The following is a 23,335-nucleotide window of genomic DNA, read 5'->3' as shown; positions in this document are numbered from 1 at the left end:
GCACTCATTGTTCGCGCCCCTCGGCCGGCGGCGGCGCGCGCGCCCCGCTGCCAGGCCGGGCCTGCGCGTGTGCATGCGCGCGTGCGAGTGAGCAGGCGGGGGCGCGCCTCCGCCCGCGTGTTTTGTTAATGGAGCAGCCGGGCCGGGCCGTGCGCGGCTCTTCCCCGCCGCCTGGCCTCGCCTCTCCCCGCCTGGCGGCCCCGCCGGCCCAGCCCACCCCCGCGCCGCCCGCCTAGTTGCTGCGGCCCGCCGCATTGTGTAAGAGGCGACCTGTTATGGCCACCACTGCTTCCGGGTTCCCGCAGTCGGCTCCCCAGCCAGCGCTCCGCCCGGGCGCAGCAGCCGAAGCAGCCGCGAAAGCAGCAGCCGCGCCGCACACTCGCCAGGCGCGCGGGGGACGCGGCGGCGGCGGCGGCGGCGGCGGGGATCGGGGCTCCCGGCAGAGGCGCGCCCACGGCCGCCGGCCCGCCTGCGCCTGCCGCTGCGCCTGCCGCTGAGCGCCTCCGGCCCCGAAGCCTCTCCCGCGCCGGCCGCCGGAGAAGGGGAGAGCCGAGCCGGGACCGGGACCGGGACCCGGACCGCACCGGAGCCAGCGAGGACCGGACCCGAGGGAGACGCGCGCAGCGCCGCGGTCCTTTTTCGTGCCCTTTTTCTCCTTTTGATTTTCTTTCCTTTTTCTTTTGGATGTTCGCGTTGGAGGCGGAAAGCGCGCCCGGCGGAGCCGCCTCATTCATTCCCCACCTTGACAAGCTCGCCTTTGATTGACAGCGCAGGAGTGGCGAAAAGTCATGCGAGTTGCTTAGTTGGGTTGCCGAGGCGCGCCCCCCACCCCGGACAACACACGCGCGCGCACACACGCACACACACACACACAAACTGATTTGGGGGCGAGGGGGGAAAGGATCTTGGCTGCTCCCCGCCGCTGTCTTGGAAACCAGAAGAGGAGAGTGGGAGAGACGCAGGGACAGAGAGAGAGAAAGAAAGAAAGAAGAAAGGAAGGAAAAGAGGAGAGAGAGAAAGAAGAAAGGAAGGAAAAAGAGGAGAGAGAGAAAGAGAGGGGGGCGTCTGCTTTTTCTCCTTCCCCCTTCTCTTGGGCCACGCCGAATGGTCGCCAGGTTGCCCTGAGGTCCGTCCGGGCGAAGAAGACGCTGCCCGGCTGCTGGAGACCTCCGAGGATTCTTCGCCCCCTTTCTTGTGGGGGGTGGGCGGGTGGGGGAGACCGCCTTGCTCGATTCTTTTCACCCTGGCCTTAAGGAGGATATAGGAGAAGTTGAGAAAGGGGGAAAAGGGTGCGAAGCAGGCCCATGGCGCAAAGGGTACGTATTATTATTATTATTATTATTATTATTATTATTATTATTATTATTATTATTAATATCATCATCATCATCATTATCATTATTATTATTTATTATGTGGTGGAGTTATATTCTTTTAGAAGCATGCTAGAAGAGTGAACTAGAGGCTGCACAACTCTTTTTCAAGGGACCGTGGAACTGTATTTACATAGATGTATATATTTAAGTGGGTAGATCAAGCATGTAGGCAGGTAAGACAGCCAGCCGGGAGTCCTCCTGTGCACACCACAGATATTTCTTGGGGAGAGGGGGAAAACTGCGTGTAGGCAGAGCTGAAAGTGAATTTTGTGTGTATTTTTCCAAGTAACTAGGATTGGAAATCAAAAGTGTCAGCGTCTTGTCCCTTTTGGATATGCTAATAACATCTTGCCGAAGCTCAAAGAATTTTAAAAGACCTGTTGTAAATAAAACTTTTTTGGGGGAAAGGAGTAAGTCAAAGCAGTTCACCCATGCATGGCGTCTTTTGAAATATATTCTCCGATTTAAAGTTGCCTTTCGGAGGAGAAAAGACACACTTGTGTATTTAAAATTCCTCTTTATTATTTCTTTTTATTAAATTGAACTTTTTTTAAAAAAAAAAATTAACATTCCTCAGTTTAGAAAGACTGCAATAAATGCCAAGCAGAATACAAACCAGAAAACCTAATTAAAAGGAAAATGTATTTTTTTCCTGACGCTGTTCCAGCAACGTCCCTTTTCACATATGCAAAACCGAACCAAACAAAAAGTTTGTGCTTGCACAAGCAGCTGCGAGACTGCCTCCAAATTCTTCATTCTTTCAGATTAATATATATATATATATATATTAAGGACAGGGTGTCGCTCCTTCTTCCTCACCTTCACCTGGAGAAGGATTCTACTTTTGATGTGGGAGGGGAGAATCTACTTTTCTCAGAGCTTCCCCAAACACAACCGAATGTGAGCAGCAAATGGATTTTTTAAAAGTCGCCTCTGCTCACCCATCTCCGGAACTAAAAAACAAAATCAAATCCCCCCAATATTTGACTTTTAGATTGCTCACAGGCTTACTTGGGGCCGGATAAACGGCAACGAGTGGCGATTCTTTATTACCAGTTGTACTCCACGCTAAATTCGCCCAAGCCAGCTGGAGACAAACGGCTCCGGAGAAGCCAGCCTGGAAATAGGGATTCCCTTTCGGCGGAGCTTTTCGCGGCCCGGGCAGATGTTCGGCTTGGGGCTCCCGGCAGGGCTTCGAGATGCAAAGGGTGGCTGGGGGTGGGGGGAGGGGAGAAGACTCGCTTGATGCACGTGGGGATGGATGAGACTGGCGCTGGGGAGAGGCGGCCGGGCAGCCTGGACCTCCCGGGCTCCAAAGAAGCCCCTCCATCCCCGAGGCCACCTTGCCCTCCCTGGGAGGATGCTGTGCCCGGGCGGGGAACGCAGGACGGGCTCAGGCCTGTCGGGGAGGGCGGCGGGAGTTGGGACCCCCCCATAACTCTCTCCCTGAGCTGCTTTGGCGCTTCCAAGCAGGCCCGGCGAGGCTTTCCCCAGCCCAGCCCCCCCTCCAAACTTTCTCTCCCCCCCAGCTCGACCCCCAGACCTTATTTTCTCTCCTCCCCCTCCCCTCTTCTGCAGTACGACGAGTTGCCCCATTACGGCGGGATGGACGGCGTGGGCATCCCGACCACCATGTACGGGGACCCGCACGCCGCCCGCTCCATGCAGCCCGTCCACCACCTGAACCACGGGCCTCCGCTCCACTCGCACCAGTACCCGCACACGGCCCACGCCAACGCCATGCCCCCCTCCATGGGCTCCTCCGTCAACGACGCCCTCAAGAGGGACAAGGACGCCATTTACGGGTAGGTACCGCGGCCGGGCCTGGCGCCTCGGAGGGGGCTGGACCTGGGCCGGCCGGGCCGGCAGCGAGGGGGCTCGGCGAGGAGCTCGGGAGATACGAAGCGCGCTTGGCCCTATGTAGAGAGTCGTAGTTTTGAAACAGAGAGCTCAAAGAAGAGCCCCAAGCAGGTTTTCTAGTCATGTTTCGCTATTGAGAAAGAAAGAAAGAAAGAAAGAAAGAAAGAAAGAAAGAAAGAAAGAAAGAAAGAAAGAAAGAAAGAAAGAAAGAAAGAAAGATTCTATCGGCAGTTGCAACTTGAGAATATCGATACATTCTATTGCTTTTTCTGCACTCTCGTGTGTGCGCGTAGACTATTGCAACATATATTTACGTAAAGTTGCCCATACACATATTGGCTATCGCAAAAGAACAATGTTTCTATCTTTGCCATTTGCAAATATCGATACATTTCTGTTGCTTTTCCTGCACTCTCGTGTGTGCGGGTAGACTGCTGCAACACATATTTTTATGCAAAGTTGCACACACACATATTGGCTATCGCAAAAGAACCATGTTTCTGTCTTCGTCACTTGCAAATGTCGATACATTTTGTTGCGTTTTCGGCCATCTCCTATGTACGGGAAGATGACTGGGACAGAGATATTTATGCTAAGTTGCACAGAGGCGTATTGGCTATCGCGAAAGAGCGAACGTTTCTCTCTTGGCCTCTTGCACTGATCGGTACATTCTGTTGTATTTTCCTGCAAGCTCGTGTGCGCGTTGCAACATATATATTTATGCAAAGTTGCAACCCCCCATATTGGCTATCACAAAAACCTTTCTGTCTCTACGACTTGCAAATCTACAGATAAAGCTTCTAAGTATATAAATGGGCGGTGAGGTGAGATTTTTGAGGATTTGGACCACAACTTTTTGGAGAAAGTTGCCAGGCCTTCCAAGGTACAGAAGCAAAGGGATAGATTGATTTGAAGTGAAATCTTTGCACGCAAGAGAACGCGTTTGGAGTTTCCCCCTTCGTTTTGCATTTTGGCCTGCGAAGGCGCCTCCTTTAAAATCTAAGACGTTATTGAAAAGAAGAACTTGACGGCAGAGTTCACAGTGCCCCCCCCCCCTTCAGCCACCCACCCGCCTCTCCATCTGAAGCCGCTCCAATGCGGGAACTTTTAAAAGAGTTTCTTTGTTGGGGAAGTCGATTTCGTTGCTCGAGCACCGCTTCGTCCTCCTTTCGGTGGCCGAAGCGCGTCCCAACTTTTAGGAAGAAAATTCACGGATTTCTCCCCCTTCCCTTCTCTGATCGCGTCTGGAGGCCCGTGAGGATAGATTTGAAAGTGAGCTCAAATGCAGGCTGGCTAGGTGCGTGTGGAAGAAAAGGATCTTTCCCTAGTTACTGGATTAGCATTGTTTGAAAAGACCACGTAAACCTGTGAACGCTGGGCCGGATCTAGGCCGTGGATTATTGCAGCCTAAAGAGGGGCCCAGCGGGACGGAGCGAGCCGGCAGGCCACGCGGGCTGGGATCGAGGGGCATTTCTGCAGCAGCGCGCCCCGTTGCCCTGGTGGCTCCGCGCGATCTACACACACAACCACCGCGTTGGACGGGATCCTCCACGGTCTCCAAGACCCCCAGTCCTAAACCTGCGTGTGTGTAAAATTCATTCCAAATGCCTGCCAGAGCCAGGCTGGAAATGTGGGGGCCGGGGGAGGGGGAGCCTTCTCTTTGAGCCGCTTCAGCACAGAGCCTCCAGCGGCAGGTGTGTCTACCTGAACGGGGGAGCTGGGCTGGGACTGGAGAGGTGGGTGTCTGGGGGGGGGGGTTGCTGTAAAGTTGCACGGCGGGGCTTCCTCCCCCTCCCCGCCTTTCTCCCGGGCCTGTGCAGTGACTGCGCTCCTTTCTCTTGCAGACACCCCCTCTTCCCCCTCTTAGCACTGATTTTTGAGAAATGTGAATTGGCGACCTGCACGCCCCGGGAGCCCGGGGTGGCGGGGGGCGACGTCTGCTCCTCGGAGTCTTTCAACGAAGACATCGCTGTGTTCGCCAAGCAGGTCAGCGCTTCCCAAGTCTCTCCCTCGCTGGGGGCTGGCCGCGGCGGCGGGATTGCTCTCCACGCACAGCCTGGGCGCATGCAAAGGGCCCGGGCAGCTGGCATGCCCCGGTGGGCTGGTCGCACCCTCGCCAGCCTCCCCAGAGAACCCACTCGCAGGGATGCATGCCCGGGCGCTCCCCCGACCCCGGTCCCTTGCAAAGCAGTCGGGCTTGGCGGGGCCGGGCCGCGCAGTGGCGGGTTGGGAGCTCCCTGGGCCGGCCGGCCGCCTTCCGAAGGGGCTTCTCGGCGCCTCGGAGCCGCGGCTTTAACAGAGGCGGGTTTGGCGGGCAAGCTTGCGGAAGCCCGAAGAAAAAGCGCATTTTCTCCTTTCTCATTTCAAAGCTGCTTTTTAAATAATGAAAAAAAAACCCCTCTCCTTTCCCCACCTTTCTTATGTTTAGATCCGAGCAGAGAAACCCTTATTTTCTTCTAATCCCGAACTGGATAACTTGGTAAGCGTTCTCACCGCATCGCTTCGACAATGTCTTTTCGTTCTTTTTGTGGGCAGCCCCTCCTTCTTAAAAATAAAAAGGGAACAACATTAAATTTATTTTTTAACGGAGTTCCTTGTAAAAGGGGGAGGAAAACTAGAGACTTAGGGGGCAGGGGTTGACCTGTCTTTCTCGGGCTGCCAGTAGATCAGGAAACTGCATTGTGGAAGCATCTTTTGTGGCCAGTGGGAAGGGAGATGGGGAGGGGAGAGAGATTAAACTAAAGGGGCTTTACACTGGCACACATGTTTATTTATTTATTTATTTTAAGGACCAGTCTGGCACATTGGGAACCTTTCCCCAGTCCCTAACTCCAAAAATCCTCCCCAAAAGATTGCACTTTGTTTTGATCCGTGAATTTCCCCCCACTTCCTTGTAATAGGATCAATTTAAACACACACACACACCCTGAAGAACTCTTCATGTTCAACACTGTACAGAGCCTCTGCTGTTAAGTTTTAGTGTGGCTGCCATAAATCAAAACAACTTTCTTCTTCACAAAAAATAAAGTATTACTTTAGTGGTGGAAGGTGGAAGGGACAGCGCTGCCAGGACCACCGACCCCCCACCCCACCCCCCAAGTCTGAGAGAGGGAGAGACTCACACTGTTTTATATCTTTGCAGATGATCCAAGCCATACAAGTATTAAGGTTTCATCTGCTGGAATTAGAGAAGGTAATTCCCCTCTCTCTTTCTCTTCCCTGCCTCTTCCCAGCCCCCGCTCCCTTCCCTCCATAATGTTTCGTGAAGTTAAAGCTTTGGGAGAATTTGCATAAATGTCTTTCTTTCTGGTAATTAGTGTCAAGGCCAATCAGGGCGTCCATTTCTCTTCACAGTTTAATTACAATTTCAGCCACGAGAAAAAAAAAACGAATCCTCAACGCCTGGTCTTGTATTGCACCCCCCACCCCCCAAACTACATTTGTATAAAGAGTGGCCACTGGCTCCGCACATCCCCTTTATGGGATGTGAACTCCTCTGATTCCTCCCAATAGTTATGTCGGCCAAAGTAGTTGAGATAGCTTTAGATAGTTTTGGAGAGTCCCCCCCCCCTTTAAAGAAATCTTCAGGGTCACTCACAGGGCACGGATTCTCTCTGTTAGGTGGTGCAGAAGCAAAACTGAGATGCTGGGAGCTGCTCTTAGACCCCCGCCGTTGCCCGATTTTATTCTTTAAACGTCAGCAATTATTATTGAATAATAATATTCAGCATCCTCAGGTAGATGCAAATATATTCCCAAATCGCCTTGGACCGGGGAATCTTTCCAGAGGCCTGCAGAATGTTATATATGTCACTGGGAGCTGGCCTATCAGAGAATCGCCGCTGGCCCTAAAAAGAAACATCTCGGTTTATAAATACATTGCTGGGGGTGGGGGGGAGAGGCGCTCCAGGCCTTTTATCTCTGAGTAGCAAGCGGACTGATATTGCTGTCCGGCGGAGGAGGGGACTCAAAATAGGCCCATTGATCGAGGAAGACGTACAAGTTTCGTTTCCAGCGCCTGGAAATGTTAAGGTCACCGCTGCCTTGGAAGCCTTTCTAGAGCCCTGCCTCTGGCTTCCCCTAAAAGGGGAGGCTTCTTTTCGTGTCTTCGGGAAAGGTTCTTCTGGCGCTACAACTGGCCGAGAATGAAATAGTTTACCTTAAATGTCACCCGTGCAGGTCACCCTCGCTCGTGGTCACAGCTCCGGGAGCAGATGAATTTAACACGGGTGTTGACTATGTTGTAGTCTCCGAATCATCTTGTCAACGTCAATTTTCTGGGATATCTCTATTTTGCCAGGGGAAAAGAAAGAGAAAGTTATTCTTAATTCTGGGTGCGTCTGGAAGGGGATAATTGCTGCGCGTTCCCCCCCCCCCCAATTTAGGACAGAGAGGGACGGAAAGGAATGGATTCCCCTTGTCAATTTCACTCCCTGAGTCCTTTGGTTATACATATAAATATATATATATAGAGAGAGAGATACATATTTGTTTTTTGTTACTTCTGTCATAATGTAGGTACACGAATTATGTGACAATTTCTGCCACCGGTATATTAGCTGTTTGAAAGGGAAAATGCCTATCGATTTGGTGATAGACGACAGAGAAGGCGGATCCAAATCAGACAGCGAAGATATTACAAGATCGGCGAATCTAACAGACCAGGTATGATCTCTTCTCCTGTCTTGCCAGTGCTGCTCAAATCTGTATGCAGACCGCCTCGCCGGGTCACTACGCCCTCTTTTTATTATTTGCATACGATTAAGCCCCTTTTAGATAAATTTCCATCGAAATGAAAATTTCTGAATAATGTGGCAATTATTGCTTCATTAAGGGTGGCTCCCGGATTCGACCTGCGAGATGAGCTTGTAAAAGCTGCGCCGGGCAAACTTGACCCGTTTCTTGTCGCTTTTAATTTCTGTCTTTATTTTATTTACTCCTCTTTAAAAAAAAAAAGAAGTGTTTGGCGGTGAATTGCAGGCTTCCGGTTAATAGCGTGTTTGAAGGGAGAGAGGAGAAAAAGAAGAGAAGGGGGAAGAATTTTTGAAAAATCCGAGATAGGTGGTCCGGGGAAGGAAGACAGAGAGGTTTTGAAATCTGCCAAATGGGGGCTATTTTCTTCCTGTCTGTACGGTTCATTAGTTTGTCTTGTCAGTTTCCCTTGGCCGAACCTGGGTGAACATTGCTTTTGTGCGCAGCCTGCCGGTTGCACGGGCAACCGGGTTGTATTTGACTTAGTGTGTAAGTGTGTGTGCGGAGGGATAAATGGGGGGTGGGGGAGACACACATACACACACCAAGAATCGTCCTGAGTTTTAAAAAAACAATTTCGTTCTTGGAGTCGCTCTCTCCTTTATGGATTAGTTCACACGCTGGGTGTTATCTAGTCCGCATTAAAGACGAGCCAGTTGCTCGCTGGCGCACGTTGTACGTGTGTGTGTGTGTGTGCTGGGGGAGGGAATTCGACGAAGGGAGCTGTGCCTCTCCAGAGTCTGGAAATCTAGTCGGTCTTTAAGGTGCTACTGGACCCGAATCCTGCTGGGAGAGGGAATTCTCTGCCGAAACCCCCCCTGGACCGCTGGCTTCTCTGGAATATTTTGTGTGTTCTTTTTTTAAAAAGTTGTTGCTTGGGGATTTCTAGGGGAGGTCCTCTGAAGCTTCTTTAGCCCTCGGACTGGCGGGGCTGGAAAGGTGGGGACGGAGGCGGCTGGTTGTTTTCCTGGCCGCGGCCACAGCGCTTTGCCGGGGCGCGATTCTCGGTTTCAAAGTTGTTTTCTGCCCTCTGATCCGGTGACGTTGGCGCGTCTTCAGAGCAGCCAGGCCGGGCCTTTGGTGAAGAAGCCAGGGCGGGGGGCAGGCGAGGGCGGGGGGCGCTCCTTCCCGGGCACCTTCGAAGGGGGGGGGGGGGTTGGAGAGCAGACGGAGCCTCTCGCGTTTATTCCGGGCGCCCTCTTTCCTCGCAGCTCCCACCCGTCCGGGTTTCCTATGCTGGGGCTTACTTCTGAGTAGCCCTGCCGAGGGCTCGCTCCCTTTTGTTAGGCGAGGTCAGAGGAGAGCGAGAAGTCACGGCTGCGCTCGGGGACCTCGTCGGTTGCAAGCTCTGCCCATTGATAAAAATGTAAATCCGGGAAGAGGGGAAGTGGCCGCGGGGCGGGGCGGCTCTTTCGGGCCTCTGGCCCCAGCCAGGGCCGCCTGTTCCGCTAGGCAGGAGCCAGGCGAGTTCTCGGCCGGCCCGTGCCTCTTTACACCGGAGGCGGGGAGAGCGCCCCCTGTGCCCGGGGCGTCGGAGCTGAGCCGGGGAGCCGCGAACGGAGCTCCGGGTGAGGGAAGCTCACCGAGCTGTTGTTGGGTTGTTTTTTTGGGTTTGGAAAAATAAATTGTCATCCAACAAGTCTAACTAGAAAATGGGTTTCTGAGCGCTCCGCAGCGCCGGGTGCATAAAGCTATTTGAGCAAATTACAAGAATCGCTCAGGGGCACGAATGAAATCAACACTTTAATTGCCTCCGAAATGAAGATTTATGCCGCATTTTTCCCAACGAATCATTATTTTTATTAAAGCGAAAGCCGGCGACGTAAAAAGTTATGGAGTCGGGGGCCGGGTTTGGGCTCTCGTGGGGGGTCAGAGTCCGCGGCGATCTCGCCGCGCAGCCGCCTGAAGCCAAGCCGGGGCGGGCGGGCCAAGCCAAGCCCCGGCCCTCCGGTGCCTCGGGAAACTCTGCCCCGTTGCGGCGCGGGTGCCGCGGGGCTGGGCGCTCCGGCGGGGCATCCCCGACGGGTCCCCGTTTGCTGGGCCGGGTTGGGGAGCTGCGGGGAGAAAGCACGCGAAGCGGCCCCGGGCGGAGGGGCGGCCCGCGGGTTCCTCTCTCCCCTTGCCCGCTCGGCCGAGGAGCCACAGGTCTCGCTCTCTGCTTCTGTGCGCCTCGCAGGCAGCCTGGCCAGACGAACAGCGGCTCTTCTCGGCGGGCTTGGCGAAGCCGCCTCCCCCCTTGCCTGCAAAGCCGCGGCTTGCCCTGGGAAGGCCGCTGGGCTGGCGACGCGCGTCGGTCCCCCCCTTCGGGGGCTTTGCCCGCCCGGCCCAGCAGAGCCCCTTTCTCTCCTCGGGCTCCGAAGCGAGCGCGGTCCTGATGCAGAGTGAGCCGTCGGGCTGGGGCTGCAGGGACACCGCGGAGGATGCACGTCCGAGCGGGGGCTTCGGCGCTTGCAGGGCTCGGGAAAGAACTGGGGGGGGGGCTCTCCCCTCCTCTTGCCGGGCTGCCTTTAGGACTTGGGGCGGGGCTGCAGCCACACGTTGTTCTGAAGCCCCCCCGGAGGATAGTTTTAGGGAGGTGGCCAGAACAGCAGGCATGATTCCGGCGGCACTTTAGAGCCCAGCCAGATTTACAGTGCAATCCTAATTTGAGATATTCTAGTCTAAATACACTGAAATCAATAGGATTTGACTGGAGTAACTCTTCTTAGGATTGCATAGGCTGGTGGAACTCTTTTTAGGATTGCAGAGACGGTAAAAAGAATTATTCCAGTCGAAATCCATTGGGATTAGACTGGAGTAACTCTTTTCAGGATTGCACTGTGAATCTGGTTGGTCTCTCTTCTAAACCTTGAGGAGCCGCCGGGCTGGTCTGCAAAGGGGGGTCAGTCCCAATCGATTCCCCCGTCAGGGTCCGACGGAGGCCTCGAATGCAAACGGCCGTATTTATGGAGGTGCCCTCCAGTGCACTGCATGAAGTGAGCCCGGAGCCGGGAAAGCAAAGCCCTGCCGGGAAGGCTCCGCGCTGGGTCGTCTGTGTGACTGGGGGACATTGTGTGTGTGTGTGTGTGTGTGTGTGTGTGTCGCAGAGCGATGTGTGGATGGAAGGGGGGGGCGGCCAAAGGACCCCTCGGCCGGGTTCAAACCAGGATCGAGTCGGCAGCTGGCTCCTCTAGGCGGCAGCTGGAGATCCCCCGGGATCCCAACCGCTCTCCAGGCCGCAGAGATCAGCTCCCCTGGAGAAAAGGGCCGCGTTGGAAGGGGTGGCTCTAGGGCAGAGCTCCCTCCCACCCCCAAACCCCACCGCAAAATCTCCAGGAATTTCCCGACCCAGAGCTGGCAACCCAAGGCCAACCGGCCTCTTGCAGGCCCTTGGCCGCCTGCGCCCTCAAGTTCGTGTAGAGGCTTGGAAATGGGAAAGAGCCAGGGGGTATCCGGGACGGCGGAGGCCCGAAGGAGGAAAGTGGGCCTGGGGGAGAGGCCAGCAAGCGACCCCCGGGCGCCCTCGCCCTTTCCCGGCCAGTGTAAGGCGCGCTTTGCAAAAAAGGCGGCCTGTCGCGGAGCAGAATTTCTCCCGTTGAAATCGATGGGGGTGACTCTATTTGGGATTGCACTAAGCCGTCGCTTCCCTTGTAGTCCTTTTACACCGCAATCCTAAACAGAGTTGCTCCGGTCCAGTTCACTGAGCTTAGATGGGAGTCACTCTTTCTAGGATCGCGCTGTTCGTGGCGCCCAACGTTTCTCCCTCGGAGGCCGAGGGGCCGGCTGCCCCTTCAGACGGACGCCCCCCCCCCCCGTTTCTTTCCCGCCTTCTGGTCAGAAAGGCTCCTGAGGCCTGCTCGGCGGCGGAGGCGGCCTCGAGTTTCGAGTCTGAGGGGAGAAAGGAGCGCGGGGGGGGGGGGGAGCCTGCGCGGCCTGGCCTGAGGCGGGAAAGGCCGGCTGACTCTTCCTGGGGGAAGAAAACGGCGCTGGGAGGTCGCCTGGCGTCCCCCTCGGCCTCCCGCTGAGGTTCAGTCAGGCCCCAGCCAGGCAAACAATGGGACAAGCCGGCAAGGACGGGAAAGGCCCGGCGAGGAGAAGAGGCCTACGACCACCACTAGGCCTCGGCAGGCCTCTGACAGGGCCGCTTTTGAGCTGGAGACGTGACGTTGCCAATCTCCAGGTGGTGGCTGGAGACGCAGGATTATAACAGAACTCCCTTCCCCTGGAGAAAATGGCGGCTTTGGGATGTGGCCTCTGTGGCATTATACGCTGCTAAGGTCCCTCCCCAGGCTTAACACGCCCCCCCCCCCCCAATCTCCAGGAATTTCCCAACCTGGAGCTGACAGCCCTGAAAGAACAATATCCCTGAAAGGACTGGGAAGAGAAGAAAGAATTCCTTTGGGGAAGTCTTGACCTAAGGCCACCCCTGGTGTCCTTCTCTCAATGTGCTGTGTGAAAATAAATATAAAATAATGGCAGCCAAACTTTTTGAAGACTGTTGTCTGGGCATGAGAGACTTCCAGCCAGCGGCTTGGCCTGTGCAGCATCTTGCCCTGTGCTGGAACGCTAGGATGTAGAACAAAAATTAGAATTGAAATGCGTTGCTCTCATCTCAGCGCTTTGACCTGACCGCCCTGTGTAGGGATAGTTTTTATTTATGATCTTCCAACGGGATGCTTTGAGCTGCAGCAGGCATTCCTGTTAGATTCTGTTTAGCACCCAGGGGTTAAATGGGTTTTCTGAGAAGCCGGCCTAAGAGGGTTCCAGTAGAATTAATTTCCCAGGAAGGCGGTCGAAGAGTGCAACGGGAAGCTCTGGTCTTAAAAACGTAAATTGGAAATGAGTGTAACTGGAATCAGCGGGCTTTGCTTTGAAAGTGTTTAGAATTGGTGGTGGTGATGTTAAATTGTACTGATTTGATGGGTTTGGATTTTATTTCCACCGTTTTTACATGCTGTTGCTTGTAGAGAGAATGGGTGGCCCAACTCTGGGATCTTAGCGAGTGAAATTGCGCATCTTCTGCTTTGGAGTTTGTTTTCTATTTCTTAGAAGCAAGGTTGACATTGGATTGTGGACTTACAATGCCACATTTCCCTTCCTCAAAATCAATTTATTTTAAAAGCAGGTCCCCATTGACTTTAGCAGTACATACTTCTGGTGCTAGAGGTGCAACCGTCTATGTTTAAATTCAGTCCAAGTTTTGCTTTAGGACAGAGAACTTGAGTTGTGTTTAAATAATAGGCAACAAATTATACAGTGAATATACCAGATGCGTAGAATATTCTTTCTAATATGATTATGCTCTAATTTTTGCATAAACTTTACATTCTGTTTGCTTTCTTCATTGTTGTTGTTATAAATGGAGTTTTGTCATAGATTTTTAAAAATTGTCATTTCTGGAGAGATGGTATGCTTTTCTACTACATACACTTACCAAGATGTATGGTCTCTTGCTTTTCAATAGAACATACAAACTGCTTAGCTTTGGAGTATCCTGAATCTAAACTAAAGTAGTGGGGCTTGTTTGCATCAACGATATTTACTTATACAACATGTTTAGGATTTAGATTTTGGAGAAATTATAAGCATTTTATAAGCATTTTTATATCTTTATAGAATAAGTAGCTTTTAAATAAATAAAGAAGTGTTTTTTATTTTAAAAAAACCCTTCTGTTTCTATTCAATTGTTATTTACATACAGAGATGTTCCAGGTTAAGAAAGGCAGGACTCCAGTATGGAGAGCTGGGTTTGATTCCCCTCTGCTTGAAGCCAGCTGGGTGACCTTGGGTCAGTCACAGCTCTTCCAGAGCGCTCTCAGCCCCACCTACCTCTCAGGGTGATTGTTGTTGTGGGGATAACAATAACACACTTTGTAAACTGCTCTGATGGGTATTAAGTTGTCCTGAAAGGCGGTATATAAATCAAATGTTGTTGTTGTTATTTATTGATGTACCTGGCTGGTAAACAATCGGAGGCAATCATGCTCTAAGTTTGGCATTGCAAGACCAACACTGTAATACAGTCTGATCCAAAACATGTTTAATAAGGAGACTTGGGGAAAAAGTCCTTTTAAATCCATGGGACTTTTTCTGAGTATCAATGCCAAAGATAGAGGTATAAGTGCTTTTATTTGGAAGAAAATGTCATTGACACCAAAGGGACATGGTGGGTGAATCCAGACAACCCTTTAACAAGTGGTAACTTGCCATGAGGTGTCTGTAACAACTTGATAGGCTGGTTGTCTGTAACATCATGCCAGGTGATGTAGAGAATATTATCACTTCCTGGATTACTTATTTGTTACAAACGTGTGATAAACTTTTCCTTTGAGGAAGGGGGATATTACCAAGTGATAAGTTACCCCGTAGTAAATGATCGTTCTAACTTGGTGGAAATTGTGTTTAGGGTGGCAAACACAGTCTGTCTCACCCAGATGATCCTTTATCCCACTGTTGTGTTTTAGAAGACTAGCTATGACTAGCATTATTCTGTGGGGCATTTAGTAGACTGGCTATATTATTGTGAGAAAAACATGTTTCATGAGATGAATGAGAATGTACTAATAGGTGGGTGTAGAAAAGTACCCACCTGCCTGGGCAGAGGTACTTTTATAAGGATTGGAACGTATTGATTGCACCCTTCGGTTTGCAGTCTCATGTTGGCAGTGCCATGTTTAGAAATGGATTATAAAGATTATAGTCCACAAAATCTTATGCAGCAGTAAAACTGTTAGTTGTGTAGTCTAGTTCTAGGCACTTGGAAAATAAGTTCTTTTGAGTTCACAGGCTTATTTTTGTGTAAGCGTGTGTCGGATCAAAGCCGGAGGCCTCTTAAGGTGTTCATGCTTTTTTTTTTTGTAGCTTCCATAGTGGGTGTCGTTGTGAATAATCAATGAGTGTACTGTTCAGGAATATAATGTTTCATATAATGGAAGAATTAAATAACGAAATTAAAATTCTCTAAGATGTATAATATACAAAAAGGCTCTCCATGTGTCAAGCGAGTTACTGTTTTTACACTGTGAGCCCAAAACACATTAGGCAGAAATACTGTTCATGGATTTCAATGTATTTTTCTGTGCACATGCTTATCGTTTTCCTAATTGCATAATTTCCAGATTAAATACTGTTAATTACTCTTCAAATACCTGTATTTTTAAATGGTTATCGTAACCAGTGGAGGCTTTAAAATGGAGTTGTTGCATGTTGTTGGTAGGAAAATTTATGTAATGCTATGCAACTCCATACTAAAAATAACAAAGCATGTCTGTAAATCACAGAATAGGATATCAGTTTCGTAGGTATTCCAAATATATTCAACCACTACCTTGGGACTCTTTGCTGTGAAGTTACTTCATCTCAGCTCTCGGGTGCCATGGAGTGAACTGTAAAAGATTATGACACCTTTCAATAATGTGTATGCAGGTTGCTTTTATAGACCAGCCTTTTAAAGAAAATGCAGTATAAAAAATTACTAGTGCAAATCCAAATAAAGTATGTTAGCATGTATACAGTTTATTGGGGCAACAGTATTTTTCTTATGTAAAATAAACTTGAACAAATATAAAATGGTAAGATTTGACAGAATAATCATTTAATCTTCATATGCAAGCCAATTATATATACAGAATCATAAATGGGGACTGGAAAACAGCCAAATTCCTATAGGGGCTAGCAGGGAAAATGATTTTTAAAAAAGAACATGAAATAAGACTTCCTGTAAGGGGGTCTATAATTCAACATTATTTGATTCCACTGTCAGGGAAATTGTTGAAGGGATAGTAAACTGATACTACAGCCGGAGTCATTTTTGTTACAGACTTAAATACTTGCAACTTTGATATGTTAGATGGCCTTAGATGGGTTTTAGTATATGACAGCTTTATAATAAAGCTACCTTTTGGTTGCAATAGCTTGTTTCCAAAAGCTGGGAAACAAATCCTGTGCATCTCAACAAAACATTCCCCTCTGATGAATTTTCTTTCAGGTGAGAGATTACTGGAAAAACAAATGAGAGCCTTATACCCAGATCGTAAACACATTGGTTGTATGTGCGTCCCACTGAAATAAATGGGACAGACGCCCAAATAGTGTGTTTTGGATTAAGGCACTAGCGTTAGTCAGCTTGAAGCTGCAATCCTAAGCATGCTTATTTGGAAGCAAGTGCTGTTGAAATTAGTGGAATTTCTGGGCAAACGTGCCTTGGATGGGAATGTCAGCCAAGGTATTTTAGTTAAGTAGGTTGAGAATTGGACTTTAATAGAACTGCCAAGTAAATATGCTTAGGATCCAGACATTAAGTGTGAACATTACTAAGAGTGTTTCAGATGCTGAATGCAGTTTGAATAGCTTGCTCTTTCTGTTCATTCAGTGTAACGGAACAAATCATAGTAGGGTCCTAAAACTTGTTGCTCCGTGTGCACATGATGGGATATAACTAACGGTTGAACTAGTGCCTTGTGTTAGGAGTTGTACGATGGAATGCAAAATTCGGGTTCCTGTTGCTTTAGGGTTTCTGTGAAACTGGGCTAGATGTTAAGCATGGGTTTAGCTCAAGCCTGAAACTGGTACTGAAAAACCAGCAGATTCTTACGCTTAAGAATAATAGCGATTTTTAACTTGGATATGTATTCATTTTCGGGACTAGCGAAATTGTGAAACAGGCAAGACACTCTGGGAACAGTGCAAGACTGTAATAAATGTTATAACTAATATTGGGGCTTGTTACAAAACAAACATTTAAAATGTGACTTAAATTTTCACTTGTTTTGTTCTTGCCATGTAAAAACATTTGTTGGCATGTTAGGGAATCTGTGGAACATTTTATAACATTTATGATGCAGTAGCCCTTTGTCACTTTGAAATCTCCTGAAAAGTAAGAATGTTTTCTGTATCATACCTGTAGTAGGTTCTGATGAGCTACTTTAGAGGGCCTGATTGTCTTGTGGAAATTTATTGATGTCCAGTTGTGTGAACACATGTTTTTGGAAGAGCTGAAAGCTTTATTGTATATTCATTGGGTTTCTTTTTGGAATTCTTTGCTTGCAGGCTTTTTAAAAAATGCACAACATATAAACAGTAAGGGTACAAACCTACCAGTGTGTTGCTATATATATATTTACTGTGTGTGGCAATTTTCTTGCACTCTCCTTTAGAACAGAGCAAGATTTTACTTTTGAAGTCTTACAAAAAATAATGATTTTGGATTTCTCACCGTTGTCTTTACTTCTAAGCCTACTCCCAAATAGGTAAGTCCCTTCGAAAACAATAAAAACTACTTCTGAATCAGTAATGCCTTGAGTTAGATGTTACGTTGCTGAAATGTATTTGGTGGACCTGTCTTCCACATGAATGTGTTTGAGAACAGGGTGCCACGTATTCCATCATACGTTCAGCCTTGTACACATTTTTTGATATGAATGTGTGTTTAGTCAGTGTTAGTTTTATTACTGTAACTGTAGTCAGTGAAAATCCTAGTGCAGACTGCAAACGTAACTTTTATAAAAGTTAACCAGTGTGTTTAGAACTTAACCTTGACAATGTGTATATTTAACTGCCAGTAGAGTTAGTGGGATTTATACGTCACTACTGTAAGGTTAATAAAATTACTTGGTACTAATGGTCTGTATCTGCTACAAAAAAGTTTACTCTTAGTTGGACATGATACTCTTTATTTAAAAGTGAAAATCTATAAAATATTTATTACATGGATTTTTGTCCATTAGCATAGTAACTAAAAGTTCTAATTTTCTTAGTATTTATTTATGTAGCCTGTCTGCTCCCAACTGAATAAAATAAATGCCTGTCCTTTGTTAGTGTTGCAAATTACCCATATATTTACAAGTGGCAGAAAGCAAGAGAGTTCTTTATTTTTTACTACTTCTGCTTAAAACACACAGAAACGTGTTTGATAAGTTGGATGCTTGCATTTATTGCCTTTCCCATTTCCACTGCTTCCATACTTAACTTCATATGTTAGAGAATGTTCCAAAGCCCGTTCAGATCAGTGAGGATACTTGTATTATTTTCAATAGGCCACATAGAGAAGAATATTTTATGGCGGTAACTCAGGCATTTTGCATACATCTGTCCATGTTTAACTCCTTGTGCTTGTCCTAATCTTGTTAGAGCTGACGTATAGGCCGCAGGTTTGAATTGTGGGATTTGTAAACCTCCTGTATTGGAGGAAATAGAGTAGTGCAGAAAATTTAGGTGAAACTCAAACTCTTGCAATGCATTCGGGCTGCTTTTCTTAATTTAGCTGAGATCACTGGAAAATCTCATTATGATCTATCATGTCTAGTTAGGATCTGGCATCTGTTACTGTGTAGTGTGTGAATTCTTGACATGTTAGATCTGTATCAGCTTCTTTAGACTCAACATGTCAAGTCTTGTTTGTTGGTTGTTTAGGGGGGGGGCTTACTTTATTTATTTTGGTTGTGGAGAGATAAGTTTATGAAGTCAAGTTCCAGAAAGTGATTCATAACGGCATGCTTTTCATATTATGCTAAAGAGGGCTCCAATGCTGGACATACTTAAGAGTAAATCCTGAAGAAATCAGCAAATGAATAAAAATGTGCTGAAATGCCTGTTGGTGTTTTATTCTGCATTCTATTTTCAAACATGTAATCTAGTACTTTGATTCTAAATTTAGTACTTGGATGTAAACCCTATTAATTTGCATGGAACTTCTTATTTGCATTATATTTGAAACGAAGATAAGTCAGAGTTCTTCCACCTTAACTGGGCTGTGGGTCCAGTTCATCTTGGTCTTGGAGACAGATATTTGAAGTATATCTAGTCAGTTAGTTTCAGTGGAATTATCCCGGTTGGTTGTTTAGGAATGGATGCAGAGGAGTTAGCCGTGTTAGTCTGTAATAGCAAAATCAAAAAGAGTCCTTTAAGACTAACCAACTTTATTGTAGCATAAGCTTTCTAGAATCACAGTTCGTCAGATGCATGGAGGGCAAGAAGAACTGGTCAGATATATAGGTGGAGAGGGGAGGGAGGAGTAGATGCAAACAGTAGCTTCTGATATGGAGATCAGTTTGCTTCTGTTAAGGAAGTCAGTTTCTTCTGATAATGAGATAACCATTCTCGTCTGTCTGTCTGTCTGTCTGTCTGTCTGTCTGTCTATATCTGACCAGTTTCTTCTTGCCCTCCATGCATCTGACGAAGAGAACTGTGATTCTCGAAAGCTTATGCTACAATAAAGTTGGTTAGTCTTAAAGGTGCTACTGGACTCTTTTTGATGTTGCTTAGGAATGCAGCCTTATTCAAGAAGAACTCTGAATAAGGAGGTGTTGGAAATTGCTTACCTATGCAGCCCTGTTCTAAGGGTCAGTACTAGACACAACCATTTTTTATATGGCTGAATGGCTATGAATTGTTTGGAAAGTCAACTGTTCTGCTTTGAGTCAAGATGGTAATGATATATTCCACAGCAGTCACATTTTGAAACATTTTTAAGGATGGGGTGAAGTTGAATGTTGGGATAAGCCATTAGACCCCCACCATATTTGTTTGTTTATTTAGTGTTGATTTCCCAAATTCTGCAAAATGGCAATTAAATTTCTGCTTTTGACATTAGCAAGCCATGTTAGGTATGCTGCATTTTAAGAATGTGCTTATAAATAAGTACTGTATATTGGTATAGTATTTTTTTCTAACTTTAAAGTTCTTTTGAGCAATATGCTGATTTGTGTGTGTGTTTTCTTGGGTGAGTTTGGAGAATTTTGTAGTGCTAAAGTGATCAGAACACAAATGTAATGGAACTGGGAAACTTTACTGTATTGAAATTGGTTGTGAATGTTGACCTTAGGGCTTGTGCCACAAGACATGCCATTACTCTAATATCTCAGCAAGTTACAAAGATTTAGAATCGGGGTGTTATATACTTTTGGAAGACTTTTATCGGTAGTTTTGCTAACCCAGTGCTTTCAAAATTAACATAGCATTTAACAGTAGCTGTAAAACCCGGCCTTAACTCCATTGTATAATGATATAGCTTAAAGACAGAGTTTTATTTCGTAGAACTGTACTGCAACAGAGAGAGAGAGAGAGAGAGAGAGAGAGAGAGAGAGAGAGAGAGAGAGAGAGAAACTGGTGCTTATTCTACATTTTAATATCTTACTGAGTAGGATCACCGTCATGATTGCAGTTGATTAGATTGAAACCCCTTAGATTTGAAAAGGATGCTGCCATGTTCTTTTTAGTTTGTCAGAAAAGTTTGACATGGAAACCAAACCTCTTGTTAATAAAAATGACAAATATATTAAATATATACTTACAGTTAAAATACCCCTGCCACCCAAAAAAACACAGGCCCATCTCCTCCACTAATTATTTTATAAATAAAAACAGTTTCCATTCCTTCTGAACAATGTTTAGATTTTCCATTGTCGGAAAGCATACCTTTCCATGTATAGAATGTATGACCCAAAGATTACTTGTCTCTGTATAGATTACTGTCTCTCTCCCACACCCACACCTCTGTTGTCATGGGCTGTAGGGGTGGAGATTGTTTAATGTCTGTTTGACCCAAGGACCAGTACTGTGAATTGTTCAAGACCATTCACTGAAGCCAAGGAAGACATTGGAGCAGGGATACAGAAAGTTTTCGTGACTCGCACTGTCAGAGGGCCAGTTAGAGATACCTTCTTCAAACTGTCTTTAAGACGTCAATGTACAGAGTGCATTGCAGTAGCCAAGTGTGTTATGATTGTGGTGTGATCTGAAAGTTGTGAATCAATTACTTGGAAGTAAGGGCCATTTCAATCAGTGTGATTTTTTAAAAAATAAATTATCTTCAAGTTTACACAGGACTAGATGAAAGTGAGGCAAAAGAATCTACAATATGACTTGAAATTCTAAGGTTATCTTTACCTTGCAGGGGGCTAGAAGGTATTTCAGTACCTTGACCTATTTATTTCCTTGCAATCTTTCAAGAAGCAGGCAAGGTAGCTTGGAGTAACTTTCTTTAGTGTAAACTAAATTAAAATTCCAAAGCGCTAAGTGCAGAGTCCTTTGATTTGCATGCCTGCAGTGAAGGAAATGAGGTTGTTTTCCAGCAGTATTTTTACTACATATATTAACCACTACTGGTGTGTATGTGTGGAGGGGTTACCATTGATTACAGACGCTGAACAGCTGTGTCTTTCAATCCGTAAGTGAAATTCCTCGACTAAAGGGGAAAGAGTGGGTGATTAGCTTATAATAGTATCCTTTTGTATGATATAAAACCACAGTGTTGTCATGGAGGAGGAAGTGTGGAAGCCGTAACCTTGCGTGGCTTTTGCACATGCTATACCTTGATTAAAAGTACATTTATTATGGAGTTTGTCACGTTGATATCAGTGGAACTTGATACTGACATTTTACTTGTTGTTGCTTAAAAGCATATCGAACATACAAAATAATGGATAATACATTTTCCACATATCTTCAATGCAAATCATTTTAAATTATTTATTTGTACCCTGCCATTTCTCCAGAGAGCTCAGACGACAGTTCAGGCCAGCAACCTCTGTGAGGGTTTTTGGGCAAGTTAGTACCTCTCAGTTGCAAGCCTCCCAGTTTATCTAACAGGTGAGCAGGGATTTGGACTTTGTCTTCTCACCATGATGTACATGGTACAATGTCTTATCCAGGCACTAGCCAGGTTCAGCTATGCTCAGAGATTCCAAAGCATTAGACACAACTACAAAGGCAGCTTTAGTCACACACAACGTCATAATGTGTGATTGATTACCCTGAGATGAATGGCATTGATTAACAACTCAGAGTGATCAGGCTTTTAAAGTCTGCTCTCCCCCCCCCCCCCCAGTAAATAATTTGGCAGCTTCTTACAACCCCTGTTAGCATTACCGCCCTCAGGATTGTCTCTCGTTCTAGTCAACGTGGCAGAGAATGCCACCAAGAAATCTCAAGAAATAGTTGCTGTTCTCTTCAACGATTTTGCCAGCAAACCTCACGTTCGTTAATCCCAATAATCTCTTATGCTTGTTTTTTTCCAATGTAGGTGTGTGTTTTGTGATAGCAGTGGCCTAGAAGTAGGACAGTAACTTAATTGGTCTTTCCCTGTCGAGCTTGACACGTAATGAAGGGAGAGTGGTGTTGATAAATAATGCATACCTTTGCTTTCTCTAGTTGCCAATACTCTCTTCTGGTCTGGCTTGAGTATGGAGTTTATTTCCCCGCCTGTCTCAAGCTTTGTGAATAGTGCTGACTTGCTAGTTTGAGAAGAGCATAAAAGGGGCGTGTTGCCGTGGTGTGCATTCTGGGTGCTCAGCTTCATGGATGAGGAACTGGGTGCTGTGGCAAAAAAAATCCCCACTCTCTTGAAATGTCCTGGGGTGTGCATGTGTATATATTTGTGTAGACGCTGTGGCTGGAACTAGAGTTGTACCCCGCCCCCCCCCCCCTCTTCTAGGCCTACTGCTGTGTTTGTAGCAGAAGCCAGTTACAGAGAAATTAAACTGGCAAAGCTTGTCTCATTTAAGGACGGTATATATAGGTGGCCACCCTAGCTAGAACATTTGTGCCATGTGCAGCTGATGACCACAGCTGAAGCCTTGATGCCGTTCCAGTCAGTTTGGTTTGGGAATGAAACGGGCATTGGCATTGCATTCTTGTGGGTGTGCTACGCTTTCTGTTGGCAACAGTCTATGTAGGTAGCCATTGGTGATTATTTTGCTGGGGTGATGCTACCAATGATGTATGTATCATTTTTTTTAGTATCAATATGTCTAGAATAAGGAGGAGGTTCTCCTCTCACTGAAGTGAGTAATAAAGCAGTTTGTTCAGTTCCATGCAAAGGACGCACACACAGGCAAGCTATACGCTTACCCGGAGCTCTGTTTGCTTCACATGTAAGACTCTGTTCATTGCTTGTGAATGCAGTGGAAAAAAATATTTATGATTTATGTAGGTGATGTGCCTGGTCTCTAGCACACAGAGTGTGAGTGTATTACTGACCAGCCATGGAACTTTTTAAGGGTTCATGTTGGAGTGATTGTGGGGTGTTAAAGCACCACAGCTGTGGGGTTGGAGAATGAAGACTGGCTGTTTCTGTTGGTATTTGAGTTTTTGCTTCTTTTCTCAGAAGAAAAAAGTGAATTGCATGTGCTTTTGAAGAAGGCTGACCAAATGTAAAAAAGGGGGATAAAAAAATAGAAGTTTTGTGGTTGACTCTTTTTGCAGCTGTTAGGTACAAAGAATTCCAGTTGCTGCATAAAGGAATGGAAAATGAAACTTTCTAGTGAAATTGGGGTCTTCCTACTGCGTGTGAATTTTGAGGTGGCAAGATGCTAATGGCTTTGTCCCTCTGGGGTATTTTCTGCTCTAGGGATTCTCTCTTGAAGCGAGGA

The 23,335-nt window shown here is 47.1% G+C and overlaps 1 protein-coding gene across 2 annotated transcripts in view; it reads left to right on the top strand.

Moving 5' to 3' along the window:
• Positions 1–768: 768 nt before the first annotated feature.
• Positions 769–23,335, top strand: part of MEIS1 (Meis homeobox 1) — a 190,223-nt gene continuing 167,656 nt past the window's right edge. For both annotated transcript variants that reach the window (XM_055002512.1, XM_055002595.1), the window contains exons 1-6: positions 769–1,316; positions 2,955–3,181; positions 5,081–5,222; positions 5,665–5,715; positions 6,379–6,429; positions 7,755–7,901. In XM_055002512.1, coding sequence (XP_054858487.1) covers positions 1,305–1,316; positions 2,955–3,181; positions 5,081–5,222; positions 5,665–5,715; positions 6,379–6,429; positions 7,755–7,901 — 630 coding nt within the window. In that variant the 5' untranslated portion in view covers positions 769–1,304. The remainder of the gene's footprint in view (positions 1,317–2,954; positions 3,182–5,080; positions 5,223–5,664; positions 5,716–6,378; positions 6,430–7,754; positions 7,902–23,335) is intronic.

This window comes from Eublepharis macularius, chromosome 1 (assembly GCF_028583425.1).
Source record: "Eublepharis macularius isolate TG4126 chromosome 1, MPM_Emac_v1.0, whole genome shotgun sequence".
In the NCBI taxonomy this organism is placed as follows: Eukaryota; Metazoa; Chordata; class Lepidosauria; order Squamata; family Eublepharidae; genus Eublepharis; species Eublepharis macularius.
This window is presented reverse-complemented; position numbering and strand designations above follow the sequence as displayed.